The sequence below is a fragment of the Chiloscyllium punctatum genome, chromosome 4, assembly GCF_047496795.1.
Source record: "Chiloscyllium punctatum isolate Juve2018m chromosome 4, sChiPun1.3, whole genome shotgun sequence".
Lineage (NCBI taxonomy): Eukaryota > Metazoa > Chordata > Chondrichthyes > Orectolobiformes > Hemiscylliidae > Chiloscyllium > Chiloscyllium punctatum.
The window spans coordinates 39820910-39840371 of NC_092742.1; the positions used below are offsets into that span (position 1 = coordinate 39820910).

The following is a 19462-nucleotide window of genomic DNA, read 5'->3' on the forward strand; positions in this document are numbered from 1 at the left end:
GCCAAGAGACCAACACATCTGGCCGAGAGACTACCACACCGAGCCAAGAGTCCATCAAACTGGGAGATTGCCACACCGGCCGAGGGGCTGTCATGCGAGGCCGAGAGACCACCACGCTAGTCGAAGAGACTGCCACGCCAAGCTGAGGGACTGCCATGCCGGGCCGAGAGACCACCACACTGGACCGAGAGAATGCCATGTCAAGAGACTGCAATGCTGTGTCGACAGACAGCCATACTCGGCCAAGAGACCGCCACGCTGGGCTGAGAGATCTCTATGGGCCTATAGACTGCCATACCAAGCCGAGAGACCACCTCACCAGGCTGAGACACCACCAGACTGAGCCAAGAGTCCTTCACACTGAGCTGAGTGACCACCATGCTGGGCCGAGGGACCATCATGCCAAGCAGAGAGACTGCCATGTTGGACCGAGAGATCACCATGCCGAGCTGAGAGAATGCCACACCAGGTCAACAGACCACCACGTTGGGCCAAGACACCACCATACTGGGCTGATAGACTACCATGCTTTCTGACAGACTGCCATACCGAGCCAAGAAACTGCAACACTGGGCCGAGAGACCGCCACTCTAAGACACCACCACGCTTGGCAGAGAGACCAGAACACCGGGGCGATAGACCACCATGCCGAACCAAGAAACTGCCACGTTGGGCTGAGAAACCACAACGCCAGACTGAGAGACCACCACCCTGGGCAGAGAGACTCCCATGCCAAGCCAAGAGAATGCCACACTGGGCCAATAGGCAACTACACTGGACCAATAGACCGCTATGCCAAGCCGAGAGACTGCCACGCTGAGAGTCTGCCATGGTGGGATGAGAGACAGTTCCGCTGGGCAGAGAGACTGCCACGCTCAGATGAGAGACTGTTACACTGGACCAAGAGACTGCCACGCCGAGAGACCGCCATGCTGGGCCTAGAGACCGCCACGCTGGACTGAGAGACTCCTATGCTGGGCCGATAGACCGCTACACTGCTCTGAGATACTGCCACGTTAGAGACCACCATGCCGAGAGATAGCCATGCTGCCCCGGAAAACTGCAATTCCAGTCCAAGAGATTCCCAGGCTGGGCCGAGAGACTGCCATACCGGGACTGCTCTAAGGCCAGGAGTTCAGCACATTGTCGAGAGGAAGGAAGGGGAATAAATCACAAAAGAGAAGAAAGAGAGAAAGAAGAGAAGAAATAGACAACAGGAGTGTTCCCTAGCTGGAGATTCCTACTTTGATTACAGAGTAGAATCTTTTTTGATGAAGTTATTGAGCAGTAATTATATAATTGTGATACTTGACATGAATCCATGACTTCATTGCCTTGGTCTGAAAGGAAGGGAGCTTGCCAGGAGATTTCAGAGGTGTGGGAATTGTGATCATCTTCAAGAAAGGAGACAGGTCTGACTGTGGAAATTACAGAGATATTTCCCAACTATTTACTCGGAAAAAAGCCAGCACAAGAATGTTCCTCAACCACCTCTACACAGTGGCTGAAGCATCTCAATGTGGCTTTCACCCATCAAGAGGCACAATGGACATGGCTTTCAGTGCACAACAAATCCAAGGAAAGTACAGGAACAGCACAAACCTCTGTATGTGGCCTTATTCGATCTCACAAAGACCTTTGACTCTGCCAGTCATGACAGTCTGTGGAATATCCTTCCTCAAAGGGCATTCTGTGTTTTATAGGTAGACTACACAGTGCTGTTATAGAGGGAATTTCAGGCTTGGAATGGCAATATAAGTCCAGAATGGCAACTAGCTTGGACGGAAACTTGCAGCTTGTGGTATATCTTCTGTCCTTCTCCTTCTAGCTAGAAGTGACTGTGTGGGTTTAGAACGTGCTATCAAGGGAATTAGTTTTGGAATTAGGAATTTATTTTGATATACATTGTCAGGAGACTCAATGTCATCAATTCTTGTTACTGCCTTCAACATACATCAGGCATCACTTTGACGTAAAAGGACAAAAATATTTCATTTAATAGTTGAACCAACCTTTGTATTATGGATGTGAAAAATAAATTGATGTGATATCTCTGATTTGAGCTTTACTTAAATAGAAGAGAAAGGACATCAATTTTCCATCTGCTGTGAGGTTGTAATGATTTTCTTATTGTCAATATTTAATGAATTTCACCACAAAGTCTAACCAGAAATTATTCTGAGATTGCTTCATGCAGCTCGAATACAGGATAGATTATGATAAGATTTTAAAACCATAAGATATAGGAGCAGAATTAGTCCATTTGGCCCATCAAGTCTACACCATCATGCCATTATGGTTTCTCAATTCCATTCTCCTTGATCCTGTTAATAATCAAGAATCCATCTATCTGTCAGAAATACACTCAATGACTTTCCACAGCCTTCGGTTTAACCGCCTTCTGACTGAAAAATTCCCTCCTTATCTCAGATCTAAAGAGTCATGCTTTCACTCTGAACTTGTGCCTATTAGTGGAAACATCTTATCCACATCTACTGTATCTTGGCCTCTAAATATTTTGTACATTTCAATGAGATTCTTCCTAATCCTTCTAAACTCCATTGAGTGCAGACCCAGAGCCCTCAATCGCTCCTCATTTGACAAGCCTTTCATTTCCAGGATCATTCTTTTACATCTCCGATGGAACCCCTTCAAGGTCAACACATCCTTCCTAGATATGGGGTCCAAACTGCTTCACAACATTCCAAATGCTGCCTAACCAGAACTTGTACACCTCAGCAGTGCATCTTTTCTCTTGTATTGTAACCTTCTTGGAATGAATGCTAACATTACATTTGCCTTCTTAACTGCCAGCTGAACCTGCACATCAACCTTAAGAGAATCCTGAACGAGGACTCCCAAGTGCCTTGGTGCTTCAGGTTTCTGAAGCCTTTCCCCAATCTGTTCAACAATTGGCTCATTTTCAGGAAGGAATGTTGCTGTTGTACACCACTCACCTGCTGTTTCACTTAATGCATGAAGTCATGCTAATTGATTGTATAATGAAGTAAATTCTCCCTCTTCCAATCTTCATCAGGACTCTAGAGTATAATACTGCTTGAATAATCCAGTGGCTCAGGCAAATACTCTGGCGACACAGGTACAAACCTCACTAAGGCAGCTGATGAAACTTGAATTCAATGAACAAATAAGGTATTAAAATCTCATCTCAGTATTGGTAACCTTGAAATTATTTACATTAAAATCTTCTCTTAAACAATCTAGCCTTGATATCATTTCAAACTCACAGCAATGAAATTGAATGTTCTCAGAAATGCACTACCAAGTTCTCCATTACATAAAAATGCTACAAAGGTTAAAATGAATAAAATCAGAAGTTAACCCGGCATTGATCTAACCACTGGAAATGATAGCGGCAAACACTATCTTATGAATATATAGGGGCTGATGTCAAAATTAGAAGAGCTATACCTCAAATTAATTAAGCAACAGTCTGAAATTGCCATGTTTACTGAATTGTAGCTTACAGACAATGTCCCAGACACTACCATCACCATTCCTGCATTTGCTTTGTCCCAGAGCCAAGACAGCTCCAGCAGAGGTGGACAAACATTGGTGTACATTGAGTTAGATTTGCCCAGGATTTTCTGAACGTTGACTCCTGATCCCATGAAGAATTGTTATGGAGCAGAAGGTGGTTGTTTGGCCCATCATGCTTTACCAGCTTATTAAGTGAGCATCATTATGTTGTGCCAATCTGCTGCTGTTTTCCCATATCCTTGCACATTATTTTTATCCAAATACTCATCCAGTGCCCTCTGACTGCCTGAACTGCACCTGCGTCTACCACACCTACAAGGTAGAAAAGAAGGAGGCTGGAAGCACACAGTAAGGCAGGTAGCATCAGGAGGTGGAGAAATCAATGTTTCAGGTGTAACCCTTGCGGAGATCTTCCAGCCTCCCGCTTGTCTACCTTGGATTCCAGCATCTTCAAGTTTTTTTTTGTCTCTCCCACACCTACAGGCATTGTGTCCTATACCCTAACTACTCTCTGAGTGAAACAAAATTTCCTCACTTCACCATTACTTCTTTTGCAGGTCACTTTAAATCTATGCGCTCTGCTGAATCTACTTATTTAGGAGCAATACGTGATGTATAACTTGCACTAGCTTAAAGGCTTAACTGGCAATCGCATTGCACAACGTAGAACATAAGCCTAAAAGATTCACAAAGTTTCATCCTTGGCTCATATCTGTATACTGCAGGTCAATCAGAGTGGCAGCAGGCACACTGTATTTGGTTCCACGTATCAAACACCAAACCAGGTTGCTACTGGTTGAATAACTGACTTCCAAAAAGTGCATGTGTGGAGGTAAGGTGTGTTGGTTGCCAGTTATCGTGCCCATTCATGAAAAACAGCCATTGTAGCAAAGATTTGTAACAAGGTCAGCCAGGTAGACATCATGGAATATGAATTCCCTGATTGGTCCAGAAAAATAGTCCCAATCAGGGAACCCTGACTGACAGATATAAACAGAAATGTCAGAGGTTCTGCTCTGTCAGAGATTTGGCTCTGAGGGAGCTGGATCAACGACAAGGACTCTCCACATTTAAATAATGGATGACGTGGTGACAGGATACCAGTCTCTGTAGAGTTATTCCTGTTTGAAAAGACATCTAGGGTACCAGCCCAGTCAGCCAGGGCTCTCACTTTAAGAAGGGAGGGAAATTTGAGGAAAAAAATATAGAAGCTGAAAATTCTTGACAACAGCTATGACCCAATTCCGACTGGGATTATCAACTAGGACCAGGAATTGTAGGCCTTGTTGTTTCTAATTAGGCATAGTTTTATTATCTAACCCGTAAATAGCTGTGTTATTTATGACAATGTCTATTTAACATCATTGCACTTGTCAATCAGCAGACAGAACCAAATGCTTATCCATTCACAAAAGACTATTTAGGGAGTTCATAATTTGCCCTTACTCTTACTGTAGAAAGCATTAAATGTACAGAATCATGATTACTTCTACCAAGATGCTTGTAAGTTATTATGTCTTTGGTTATAATGCTACCCATGTCCATTTGCAAACATATCACTTACAACAAGCAATTTTCTTCAAATGAAATTTCTGGTATTCATTAGCTCTGAAAGCTTGCATAACAAATAACATGTAGGTAATAGGCATAACAGAGGCACCAACCTTTTCTTATTAAAAATTCTACATGATCCCTTGCTGTGTTCAATGACTAAAGTGGTTTTAAAGAGTGATTCATGAGACTGGATTAGGTCAGCTCTTGTGCAGACTGACTTATTATTTAAAATTAAAGGTCAGACTAGTGGGAATTTAAACTCCTTCAATCAGTCTGTGTTCTTTCCCATCATGGCAACAAATGTATGAGTGTAGCTGTATAACACTGCTATTTTCATTTCTACGATCATAATTGCTACGTACTTGCATTTTTGACAAGTAATTTTTGTAAAGTATACCTTTTTTTCTGATGCCTCAAATACACCAATACACTAGATGTGATGAGATTCACAGCAGACTATTGATGTAACAAATATTTCTTTCCTTCTCTGCTTCAGACATGAACTTAATTCCATATGGCACAGAAAGTCCAGAATAAATATTTATCAATTTCAAAAAACATGGTTCCAATGTAACCTTCAAACAGCATTAAGGAGGTAAACAACGTGACGCACTAATTCTCCTCAGCAGTGTGCATGCAGGTATGAATTCTATTTCCTTGATTTTATATTATAAATGGGAGAAACTTTGTTGAGAGTTCCATAAGGAATAATGTGACAGCATGGTTGCCTTTTTTGTACAGATTAAGATGCAAGATTACTTTGCTGCCACTAATCCCTGAGTGACACAGTTTCTATTTCACTCTGAATGCAGCTTTGACAAACCTGCAGCTTCCCAAAAATCTCTGATCACCCCCGCTGCGATTGGACTTGTTGCTGTCCTTACCACACACCACTATAACCTTCAAGATTGCACCCCTCCTCCTCACCTATTTGTCATGGGATTACACAGTCTTGGAGTCTTCACTGACTATCTCTCTGATCGGCTGGAAGCTTGTCAATCAGTTAATTTTGACTTTTAGTCAGTTATCTGATCAGTGTAAGTTAAGTTAAAGTTGTGTCGAGTGAAGTAAACCTGCTTTCCAGGTTCCCCATTGTACTGTGGAAAAGGATATGGAAGATATAGACTGTAGGGAAATAGATGGTGACATCTTGCAAAATGTCCAGAATACAGAGGAGGAAGTGCTGGATGACTTGAAACAGTTAAAGGTGGATAAATCCCCATCAGGTGTACCCGAGAACTCTGTGGGAAGCTAGAGAAGTGATTGCTGGGCCTCTTGCTGAGATATTTGTATCATCGATAGTCACAGGTGAGGTGCCGGAAGACTGGACGTTGGCAAACGTGGTGCCACTGTTTAAGAAGGGCTGTAAGGACAAACCAGGGAACTATTGACCGGTGAGCCTGACCTTGGTGGTAGGCAAGTTGTTGGAGGGAATCCTAAAGGACAGGATTTGGAACATGTATTTGGAAAGGCAAGAACTGATTAGGGATAGTCAACATGGCTTTGTGCATGGGAAATCAAGTCTCACAAACTTGATTGAGTTTTTTGATGAGGATTGATGAGGGCAGGGCAGTAGATGTGGTCTATATGGACTTCAGTAAGGCGTTCGACATGGGAGACTGATTAGCAAGGTTAGATCTCATGGAATACAGGAGAACTAGCCATTTGGATACAGAACTGGCTCAAAGGTAGAAGACAGAGGGTGGTGGTGGAGGGTTGTTTTTCAGACTGGAGGCCTGTGACCAGTGGAGTGCCACAAGGATCAGTGCTCTACTTTTTGTCATTTACATAAATGATTTGGATGCGACCATAAGAGGTACAGTTAGTAAGTTTGCAGATGACACCAAAATTGGAGGTGTAGTGGATAGCGATGAGTGTTACTTCAGATTACAACAGGATCTGGACCAGATGGGCGAATGGCTAAGAAGTGGCAGATGGAGTTTAATTTAGATAAATGAGAGGCGCTAAAGTTTGGGAAAGCAAATCTTAGCAGGACCTATACACTTAATGATAATGTCCTAGGGAGTATTGCTGAACAAAGAGACCTTGAAGTGCAGGTTCATAGTTCCTTGAAAGTGGAGTCGCAGATTGATAGAATAGTGAAGAAGGTGTTTCATATGCTTTCCTTCATTGGTCAGAGTATTGAGTACAGGAGTTAGGAGGTCATGTTTTGGCTGTACAGGATATTGGTTAGGCCATTATTGGAATATTGCGTGCAATTCTGGTCTCCTTCCTATCGGAAAGATATTGTGAAACTTGAAAGGGTTCAGAAAAGATTTACAAGGATGTTGCCAGGGTTGGAGGATCTGAGCTACAGGGAGAGCCTGAACAGGCTGGGGCTATTTTCCCTGGAACGTTGGAGGCTGAGGGGTGACCTCAGAGAGGTCTACAAAATTATGAGGGGCATGGATAGGATAAATAGACAAAGTCTTTTCCCTGGGGTCAGGGAGTCCAGAACTAGAGGGCATAGGTTTAGGGTAAGAGGGGAAAGATATAAAAGAGACCTAAGGGGCAACGTTTTCACACAGAGGGTGGTACGTGTATGGAATGAGCTGCCAGAGGATGTGATGGAGGCTGGTACAATTGCAACATTTAAGAGGCATTTGGATGGGCAGATGAATAAGAAGGGTTTGGAGGGATATGGGCCGGGTGCTGGCAGGTGGGACTAGATTGGGTTGGGATAACTGGTTGGTATGGACAGGTTGGACTGAAAGGTCTTTTTCCATGCCGACATCTCCATGACTCTAAGACTCTATCAGCTCCAGGAAGGAGTAATGATTCAGTCCAGTGAATTTGAAGCATTAATTCATTACAGCAAGACACCCATCAGGTGGGGAACAAGATGAAGGAGCAAAGCACAGAGTGGAGAGAATACATTAGTCTTATGAACGTGGTCAAAGCAGTTCAGTGAGTTGGAGAGCGGAAAAGGAAAGACAAAGGAAGATAAAAAGATATTAAATCAGAATTAGGGAAGAGTTAATGTCTGTGACCAAAGATTTGTACAAAAGAGCAATTAGCTGTGAGGAGCAGCTGGATAAGCCCAGATTGTTCTTTCCTTTGGAGCAGAAAAAGTTGAGGGGGGACCTGGTTGAAGTATGGGGCGGCACGGTGGCTCAGTGGTTGGCACTGCTGCCTCACAGCACCAAAGACCCAGATTTGATTCCCACCTCGGGCAACTGTCTGTGTGGAGTTTGCACATTCTCCCCGTGTCTGCGTGGGTTTCCTCTGGGTGCTCCGGTTTCCTCTCACAATCTAAAGATGTGCAGGTCAGGCGAATTGACCATGCTAAATTGCCCACAGTGTCAGGGGTAAATATCAGGTAGGGGAATGGATATGGGTGGGTTACTCTTCAGAGGATCGGAGTGGACTTGTTGGGCCGAAGGGCATGTTTCTACACTGTAGGGAATCTGATCTCTAATCTCATAAGTGGAAAGGGTGGTTTGGAAAGCAGCTATTCTCCTTAGCTGAAGAGTCAATAATGAGGGGCATAATGTTAAGGTGAAAGGCTGAACATTTAGAGGTGATTGAAGAAAAGTCTTTTCACCCAGACAGTGGTGGGGGTGTGGAATGCACTGTTTAGGACGGTAGTTGAGGCAGGTAATCTCACAACCTTTTAAAAGCTCTGAGATAAGTACTTGAAGTGTCACACCTTCCAATGTTGTAGGTCTGGTGCTGGAAGATGGGACGAGTGTAGATTTAGTGCAGCTTTGGTTGTACAGACATGATTGGTCAAAGGGCCTCTTCTGTACTCTTGAGTCTATGGTTCGATGAGCAATTTTGAGGAGGATATGAAAAGTAGGTACCACAAAGAGTTCAGGAAAAAATTGTGATGCATCAGGAGTGTAATGCTTGGAAGTTCGAATGCTGATTGCTAACAGTGGACTTGAGGAGTTATAATAGACCAAATGCAAAACAGAACTCCAACTCCAACCCCAACCCCAATATTGTAAAACTGAAAGAAAAATGGCAAAGAGCTGCATTGTGGTGGCCCAAAGAGACACCTGCCATATTGAACATCAAACACAAATAGAAGAATTAAACATCAAATTATCTAGTGTTTGCATGTTATTATATTGTGTAGAGTTCTTGTGAAAATTTCTGTAACTTTAAAGCTTCATTTTCTTCTCTCGTGCTGCTCACATCTGCCTAGAAAAATAATGCTTCCCTGTTTGAAAAGGTGTTTATGGATGTTCATGTTCATATGCAAATTTGAATCCGAACACACAATTTACTTCTCAGTTGTCATTAATTCAGCAGAACCAGACAAGTTATTCCATTTTTGTTCACCACTTTCCTGAGCCAATGAAATGTGATAGAAACAGTTCATAATTGCCTTGCAAATTTTTTGGAAGCATAATCAAGGTTCATTACACTGTACTAACTCTGTTGTTTTCTTTTTATGCTTTATGTTACCATGTCAACAAGAAAAGTATTATATTTGCTGCTAAAATAACCACAAAGTTCATGGCACTTATAAATTATTGCAAATGCCACAGCATCTTTAGGCATGCACAAATGCACAGTTAAGTTTGTAAATCCAAAAGTTCCTGTCCATGATGCAAAACCCTTTCATTAAGGTTGGATTTCACTGCTTCATGAAGGCCATGAGGTTACTATATTAGTGTGGTAGGTGTGGGCTAATCTAACAATGAAAAGTAAAGTCTTATCCATTTAAGTATAAGTAATGTGAGTTAATTGCTGTCAGACAATAGAAAATTCACTCATGTAAATGTAACCTGATTTTGATGTTGAAAATTCACCCACTTAAATTTATGATTCCTCCTCAACTTCGGAACTGTTTATTTCACAATCTTTGGGGTGATTCATTAAAAATACATTAAAAATACAGTAATTTGGACTGTTCACTCATGCTCCCCAATACCCTGCCTGATTCCCAGCTTGCTTTGTTTACAAATCGTGATGTAAAGCATTTCTAAAATCCAAACATGAGAGAAAATCTAACACACAGCATGGGTCCTTTGATTGGAAATTATAGCTATTCCTATTTTTTACCAATTAAATTAGATCCTGAAATTTTAAAGGACAGTTTATAAGTAAATGTAAAATGCATGGAATTGTTTGAATGGTTCCTGATTTTATTTTATAATGTGTAGGCCATGTGAAAACAAAATGCATTTGTTTTTTTTTAAAAAAGATCAAGCTATGAAGGATTGGATTTTACTCCAGTGGAGTTCATCGTGTCTGCCAGAAACAGCGTGGTTCTCTGGAGGAGCTCTGAGTTCATTTAATTTGAGGTGTAACTACAATAATCTATTTTATCCAAGCAATTAGTTTTACCCCACATTATGTATCCACAGTTAATGATTCTCCCAGCTCCAACTTGATGTTATACCAACCAAATAAAATAGCACATGAGGTAAAACGGTGACAATGAAAAGAAACAGGATTATATTACACTCTTCTTTTAGAATTGTGAACATATTTCTGTTTCGACAGGGCCTTTTTGGTAAATGGAAATTGCTACTTTACCTTGCTTGGATCCACTTCGGTCAGCACTGGGTCCTGTATTTGGAGTGTATTTTGGGTTCCTGGTTGAAGCACTTTGTCTCGTCCAGTCAAAGTTATCAAGTCGATCTTGTGTGAATCCACAGATCTTCTCATTTTCAAATGCACAGTTGAATTCGCCTGTTAACAAATACATGCAACTTCGAATCATTTTATTACAGCTGTATTTACCATTATATATTTTGAATATATGACAGTCCAGTAACAGCTCAAATGTACCAGTAACTGGACCATAAAGGTTTGATGCAATAATGTTTATTACAATCCTGTTATAGCTGCAGATCCAGATTGATTAACTTGGTAAATCTTATTTTATTTTATTTTGGTTTTAACACTGTGGTATCTTGCTGAAACATAAGGACACAATGCTGTAGATTTTGGCTTGACAATAAATAAGAAGTTTATTAACAGAATAAATGTAGATAAAATAGAATAAATCAAACCATCTTTTAAGCAAACAGTAAAAGTATAATCCCATCATTCCCAAAACACACTGTCATAAATGCAAAGAAAAATGACAGCCTATGCACAGTACACAACAACTCATGCATTATTCAAACAAGAGTCTCTGTCTCTAACAGTCCCTTGCAAGTTTAACTTACGAATTGGAACTGAAGGGCTCTTGTAGTGCAATGGTAGTGTTCCTAGCCCTGAACCAAGAGGTCCAGGCTCATGTTCCACCTGCTCCACAGGTCTGTAATACGATCTCTCAACAGGTTGATTAGAAAACTAGGATACAGTAAATAGGAATTGAAGGGCTCTTGGTAGTGTTTCCACCTGTGGACAAGGAGGGTTGAGTTCAAGTCCCAGCCACTTCAGAACTGGGCAATAACTTTTCTGAAGTGGTTGATTAGAAAAGTTGGATAAAAACATATGTAGATTAGATTTCCTACAGTGAGGCCGAAAGGCCTAACCAGTCCACAGACTGGTTAGTCCTCCGAAGAGTAACCCACCCAGACCCATTTCCCCAACACTATGGCCAATTCACCTGAACTGCATGCTTTTGGACTATAGGAGGAAACCCACACAGAGAATGTGCAAATTCCACAAAGACAGCCACCTGAGGCTGGAATTGAACCTGGGACTCTGGTGCTGTGAGGCAGCAGTGCTAACCACTGAGCCACCATGCCACCCCACTATGTACATAAAGAATTAGCACAGAAGAACTCTTGTGGTGCAGTGGTAATGTCCCTACCTCAATACCTGAAGGCCTGGATTCAAATTTTACCTGACCTGAGAGGTGTGTAACAACACCTTTGCAAAGGTTGATTAGGAAAGAAAAACTATCAAGTTGAACTGCATGCAACTTCTTCCTGCAGCTACTGTTCATATTGTAATCAATGGTATCATAAATTGAACACCATTTCAAGGAAATTAGACACTTTGACATACAGGACTGCATTTGGTAAGTGCATTTAATATACATGAGTACAAAAAGATAATAAAACTGAATTGGTTCCATTAATCTTCCTCTACCATTTGATTATACAACTTCATTTGCCACACTCTCCAAAAGGTAAAATGAGTAACATGGGAGGTAAAAGAAAAGCAGTGATGAATTTGAAAAAAGAATTCAGAAAAAATCCTCCTTGCCTGGATAAGGTCCTCATGGAAATACCAAAAGATCCATTTTTATCTATGACTCATCATTAGACAAATTGAAATCACCGAAAATGCTCTCACTGTCATTGTCAAACTACGCTAATATCTTTGAGAATATATGGCTAAAGAGAACCAACTATTGATCAAGCTTACTTAATAACAAAACAATTAGTTCTAAGCTTCCTTATTCTTATCATTTTTACTTTGTAAAGTAACCTGCACAGTGGCACTGTATCACACTCTTCATCTACATTGACTTCATATTAACAAATTAAATCCAATATATCATCAAAATATTCTGCTGATCCATCAAACAAAACATACTACATGTCAAGCCATACAGACCATTTATGTTGCAGTCACAGTTCATACTCTTAGTGACTCTGTGGATTCCTAGCATGTATAGTCACATGCACCAAATAGATCAGATTCACAAAACTACCAGAAACTTTGGAGATGCCGGTGTTGGACTGGGGTGAACAAAGTTAAAAATCACACAACACCAGGTTATAGTCCAACAGGTTTAATTGGAAGCACACTAGCTTTCGGAGCGACGCTCCTTCACCCACAATCACCTGATGAAGGAGCGTCGCTCCGAAAGCTAGTGTGCTTCCAATTAAACCTGTTGGACTATAACCTGGTGTTGTGTGATTTTTAACCAGAAACTTTGTTATCTCTAAGCACGGCCAGCCTTAATGAATCCTGCAAGTTTGGTTTGGGAATTTCCATTACTTGTCAGAATTTTCCAAGTATTGTGAACCAACAGTATTAGGCTGCATGTCAGACATTATAAAAGCAGTTTTCGTAATGAGCAGGAATTAACATAACTTCACAGGTGGAAGATCTTGGTTTGATAAATTTGCTGCAGCTCACTGAGGATGTGACAAGAGTTAGTTTGGCAGACCTTGGTGAATTCTTGGATATGTCATTGTCAGTGGAAATCCATAGGTTTAGAGCTGGTGTTCTTACCACATTTTTACATAGAAACATAGAATACAGAAGCATCCACAGTTCTTTCGGTTTTTTGGTTCAAAGGTAGATGGCCACCAATTTTGACGTGGTTTAAATGAATATTCTGTAACTGCACATCAAGAAAACACTTAAGACTTAAAGAGATCCAAAACATGCTCTTCTCCATGTTTTAGTCACCACATCTTCCTGAATAAGTTGTTCATTAAAAAGGTGCTGAAAACAATCTCTTCAAAATAATTAATGGTTATTTTAAGCAGGTACAAGAGTCTTGAGATGATGAAAATAAATCTTGACACCAGATCACTGTGTTAAATGTTTCCAGTATTTGACAAAGTCTATTTTCCAAATAGGATGCATGGTGCCTAGCCCACTATGGTTCACGGCAACCTTTCCCATTGCAATCTTCCGCTCGCTATCTCATTCACCTCCCCGTGCAACCACCTTCTTATGGTTATGATGCCTGACTTATGGATTTGCAAAACAAGAAATGTGGGAGGGATTGCCACTGCTGGGACTTTGAGACACTTGCACACCTGGGACCAAGTTTAAACCCCAGCTCCACAATACTTTAGATGTTATAAGCCAAGAACTGCCTTTCACCCTGTTATCCCACAGCATTACACCAAAGAAATGATTGAGGAGGGCAAGTTAGTACCTCAGTTCACTGACAGAGACATGAAACCTTTGGTAGAAGGGAGGACAGTGCGGTATCCAGCTGACCAGCAGAAGAGGCCATACTCCCAGACTAGGTCAGCTACCACCTAGACAGCAGTCCACACCGTGCAGAGGCCCTGGTAACAACGCCATGCCTGGTCTTCTGCATTCCACAAGGATGAGTGTCACCAACTTCTCTGCTACCTCACACTCACAGGACCACCACTCACTTTAAGAAGAATGAGATGCAACCTCATTGAAACATATAAGATTTGGAGAGAACTTGACAGGGTATATAGGAAAAGTTGTTTCCACTTGTGGGAGAGTTAAGGACCAATGGGCATAATCTCAGAAAAAGTGGTTGCACTTTTAAGACAGAGATGACAAGTAATTCTATCTTTCAGATGGTTGTAAATCAGTGAATTATTTATGGCTGGGGCATTAAATACATTGAAAGCTGAGAGAGAGACAGCTATCTATAAGCGAACCAAGGATTGTGGGAAAAAGACAGGAATGTGGAGTTGAGGATTATCGGATCAGACATGATCTCATTGAATTTCAGAACAGACTTGATGGGCTGAATAGCCTACTTCTACATCTCCTACGTCTTATGATGCTGCTACTCACAATCATGAACCACAACTTTCAGTACTGCAAGTAACATAAACACTCAACACTACATCTCATCCTCACAAGCTCCCGTATCTTTCTGCCCTCTGCACTTCGTACTCACTCACTGGGGACACTTTATAACCTCTCTTGGTCCTACATCAGCACGAACTGCTCTTCCATTCACTGTCATCATAGTCAGTGCCTCCTTATGGCTCATTATAGAAAAGTTGGTGCACCCTCAAGACTCATGTCACCACCCTATCCAGACTGTCAGTCCTGTAATCCTCACAATCTCCAGATTACACAGACATGGATCCTTGAATCAAGCACCTGCCATACCCTGGGGCAGGAACCTGAGCCAAAAAAGCACACTATTTATTGAGATCTTCCAGCTCACTGAGGATTCAGGCAATCTTATAATCTGCTGTGAAAGCTCTGCTTACATTTTAGCAGTTTTTCAACACCTCAGTTGAACCGATCCACAGCATTCTAAAACAATCACCAATATTCCAAATGAAACAACCCGTAATATTAAAAACATTAATTTGCCCTATCTCACAATGTTTCATGGATATTTTATTTAAAAGGTTCCAATATTCAGATTCACATTTTAGTTAAACATTAATCAACTCTTCTTTTGACCATAGTTTGGATACCAATTTGCATTGGGATCAGTATGTTAGTTTTTGAGATTACTGTTTACAAATCGATAAACAAGGATGAAAACATTACCTCTCTCACCTTCAGTACTGGAGGTAATGAATTATATAAATGCATCTTTAATCAGTGCAGGCCACATTTTAAATCAACATCTTTTATTTTTAAAGTTATGTCCTCTTTAGTTTCAAATGAAGTTTGTATTATTATGTGCACTACGATTCTAAATTTGTGTGGGTTTATAATCCTGCAAATTAGTTTATAATGAAGCTTTGCACACATGATGCAATTTATTTGAGAGTTCAGTTCTACGTATCTTTGACTTAAACACATCAGTAGAGCGTCTGTCAAACACAAAATGGGCAAATAAATCAAGGTTATTACCTTGTCTTCTTGATCATTATTGCAAGTAAATTGGTTCCCCACGTTAGTACAAAATAGCATATCGACACTTAATGCTACTTTCATTCTTGTGAAATTTTTGGGATACAATATGGGAAAAGTGCAAAGCTATTCCAGGGCTGGATTTTCAGAGCAGGGTAAAGAACCCAAAACCCAGATAAATTCTAGTTTCAGACTCTGCAACATGATTTTGGGACATAAATGTTCTAATTGGGAACACAATTAATGGTGCTATATAAATTCAGGAGGTGGGAGGCATTTGTATGGTACCAGCTGCAAAAGCAGGTGGCAGCTATGATGAGGGCTATCACTCATTGGCAGCTCCTTCAAAGAGGCCAGCAGTGTTGACCCAGAACAAAGTGGCCGTGAAGGTAAAATGCGGGTACATCACTTGACATGGCACAAGCTAACCCATGAAACAAATAAAATAAAATTACAAAAAAACACTTAGACGTCCCATCAAGGGAACCTGACAGCTAGGTATCAAACTATTTGGGTTTGCTGATTTGCCCTTTGAAAATTCGAATATCAATATTTGAATGGAGGCCACCAGGCTGAACGGGTTCCTGGCTCCCCTAGTCCACTGGCAGCAGTTTGAACATTGAAGGCTATCCTTGTGGTGTCAACATTTAGAGGCAACCTCCAAGACTCTAAAATTACACCCAGAGTGAGTCCCAGCCTTGAAGACATTTGAAACTCAGGTTTTAAGTGCAGGTATACCTATACAGTTAGTGGGACTCTCTCAGGCTGCCTGGAGGAACACTGATGATCTACCCCAACCCTAGTCTGCCACTTGGAGGCAACTTGGAGTTTTTTGAGGAAGTAACGAAGAGGATTGATAAGGGCAGAGTAGTAGATGTGATCTATATGGACTTCAGTAAGGTGTTTGACAAGGTTCCCCATGGGAGACTGATGAGCAAGGTTAGATCACACGGAATACAGGGAGAACTAGCCATTTGGATACAGAACTGGCTCAAAGGTAGAAGACAGAGGGTGGTGGTGGAGGGTTGTTTTTGAGACTGGAGGCTTGTGACCAGTGGAGTGCCACAAGGATCGGTGCTGGGCCCTCTACTTTTTGTCATTTACATAAATGATTTGGATGCGAGCATAAGAGGTACAGTTAGGAAGTTTGCAGATGACACCAAAATTGGAAGTGTAGTGGACAGTGAAGAGGGTTACCTCAGATTACAACAGAATCCGGACCAGATGGGCCAATGGGCTAAGAAGTGGCAGGTGGAGTTTAATTCAGATAAATGCGAGGTGCTGCATTTTGGTAAAGCAAATCTTAGCAGGACTTATACACTTAATTGTGAAGTCCTAGGGACTGTTGTTGAACAAAGAGACCTTGGAGTGCAGGTTCATAGCTCCTTGAAAGTGGAGTCACAGGTAGATAGGATAGTGAAGAAGGCATTTGGTATGCTTTCCTTTATTGGTCAGAGTATTGAGTACAGGAGTTGGGAGGTCATGTTGCGGCTGTACAGGACATTGGTTCGGCCACTATTGGAATATTGCATGCAATTCTGGTCTCCTTCCTATCGGAAAGATGTTGTGAATCTTGAAAGGGTTTAGAAAAGATTTACAAGGATGTTGCCAGGGTTGGAGGATCTGAGCTACAGGGAGAGGCTGAACAGACTGTGGCTGTTTTCCCTAGAGCATCGGAGGCTGAGGGGTGACCTTATAGAGGTTTACAAAATTATGAGGGGCATGGTAAATAGGGTAAATAGGCAAAGTCTTTTCCCTGGGGTCAGGGAGTCCAGAACTAGAGGGCATAGGTTTAGGAATGAGAGGAGAAAGATATAAAAGAGACTTACGGGGGCAATGTTTTCACACAGAGGGTGGTACGTGTATGGAATGAGCTGCCAGAGGAAGTGGTAGAGGCTGGTACAATTGTAAATATTTAAGAGGCATTTGGATGGGTATGTGAATAGGAAGGGTTTGGAGGGATATGGGCCGGGTGCTGACAGGTGGGACTAGATTGGGTTGGGATATTTGGTTGGCATGGACGGGTTGGACTAAAGCATCTGTTTCCATGTTGTATGACTCTCTATGACTCTATAACTTCAGACAATGGTGCCCAATGCCTCCAAGGACCTGGAGACTGACTGGACAATTCGAGTTGGCTTTCAACAATAGCCCTCATTAGACCATCATTGAGGAGAATTGGCTCATTGCCACTTACAGGAGAAACTGAGGTCTGCAGATGCTGGAGATCAGAGTCGAGTGTGTGTTCCTTGAAAAGCACAGCAGGTCAGGCAGCATCCGAGGCCCTGACCTGCTGTGCTTTTCCAGCAAGAAAATGTTGCCTCATGGCTACTTACAGGTGCGTGACTCTACTGACTCCTCCCACACAATCCTACTTCCAGGACAATGGTTTGGGTTGGTGGACATTAAGGTTGATAGAGGAAACTGACAGGTCAGCTTGCAGTAAGATACTCTGCATCTACCAACTTCTGCGTTGGCCCTATCAGGGCCAAATAAATTTAACCCGTACATTCAGTTTCCAAAGGTCTACCTCTCATCCATCCACCACCTTCATGCAGCTGAATTACTTCAGTGACGTCCAGGCTTGGGGGTTCCAGTTTCCTGTATTTCAACACCTGATGTAAGCATATGTGAGCATAAGAGATATAGTTAGTGAGCTTGCAGATGACACCAAAATTGCTGGTGTAGTGGACAGTGAAGAAGGTTACCGCAGATTATAACAGGAGCTTGAGCAGATGGGCCAATGGCCCTATTGAAAGGATGTTGTGAAACTTGAAAGGGTTCAGAAAAGATTTACAACCATATTGCCAGGGTTGGAGGATTCGAGCTATAGGGAGAGGCTGAATAGGTTGGGGCTGTTTTCCGTGAAGCATTGGAGGTTGAGGTGTGATCTTATAGAGGTTTATAAAATTATGAAGGGCATGGAAATGAAAAATAGACAAAAGCTTTTCCCTGGGGTCGGGGAGTCTAGAACTAGAAAGCATAGGTTTAGGGTGAGAGGGGAAAGATCTAAAGGAGATCTAAGGTGCAACCTTTTCACACAGAGGGTGGTACATTAATGGAATGAGCTGCCAGAGGATGTGGTGGAGGCTGGTACAATTACAACATTGAAAAGGCATCTGGATAGGTATATGAATAGGAAGGGTTTGGATGGATATGGGCTGTATACTGGCAGGTCGGACTAGATTAAGTTGGGATATCTGCTGGGCATGAATGAGTTGGACAGAAGGGTCTGTTTCCGTGCTGTACATCTCTATGACTCTATGTAACTGTATTTAGATCCTAACAGAATCTCCATATGTTTTCTGTTATTTCCTTTGATCCATGAACCCATGTTCTTCATTTTCTTGCAAAGAGGATGTTCATTAATTTCCTTAACATATCTTGTGGGCGGCCCCAGAACAGTCCATCCACTGACAAAGAAAACTCATATAGGTCAGAGGTTAGAAATCCCATGATGAGTAACTCACCTCCTGTCTCCTTTAAACCAGTTCTGCTGAACAAAGTAGAGGGTGATGGAATACCCCCATTTGCCTGGATGACTGCAGCTCCAATAGCATAACAAACTTGACACCATCTGGGATAAAGCAACCCACTTCATTGGCACCCAATCTGACATCATAAACATTCATGGTCCTTCACCACAGAAGTACACTGGCAGTAGTACATATCATCTAGAAGATACACAGCGGCTACTCATCAAGGCTCTTCGATGAACCTTCTAAACCTGAGACCTCTACCACCTAGAAGTACAAGGGCTGCAGGTATACTGGAGTGACACCACCTGCAAGTTCCCCTCAAAACCACATCCAATCCTGATGCTGAATTATGGTCTTAGCTTGTTTTGAGACGATTTGTAGCTCAGGTTGAGCTTTTGGATGGTGTTATGGTGTTGCGCTTTTGCTATTGCTGGGACAAAATCCTAGAACTCCCCTTCTCATTGTGGTACAACATTGTGTTTGTACCTCCACCATGTGGACTGTACCAGTTCAAGAAAGTG

General features: G+C 41.9%; 1 protein-coding gene and 1 long non-coding RNA gene across 4 annotated transcripts in view; one reads left to right on the forward strand and one right to left on the reverse strand.

The window, feature by feature from the left end:
* mdga2a (MAM domain containing glycosylphosphatidylinositol anchor 2a) overlaps positions 1-19462 on the reverse strand; it is a 908723-nt gene that overhangs the window by 95165 nt on the left and 794096 nt on the right. For all 3 annotated transcript variants that reach the window (XM_072568467.1, XM_072568466.1, XM_072568464.1), the window contains one exon: positions 10546-10701. In XM_072568467.1, the coding sequence (XP_072424568.1) occupies positions 10546-10701 (156 nt within the window). The remainder of the gene's footprint in view (positions 1-10545; positions 10702-19462) is intronic.
* On the forward strand, positions 4251-10583 carry LOC140476215 (uncharacterized). The gene is made up of 3 exons (XR_011960432.1): positions 4251-4333; positions 5552-5695; positions 10513-10583. It is a non-coding gene; the product is annotated as an uncharacterized lncRNA (long non-coding RNA).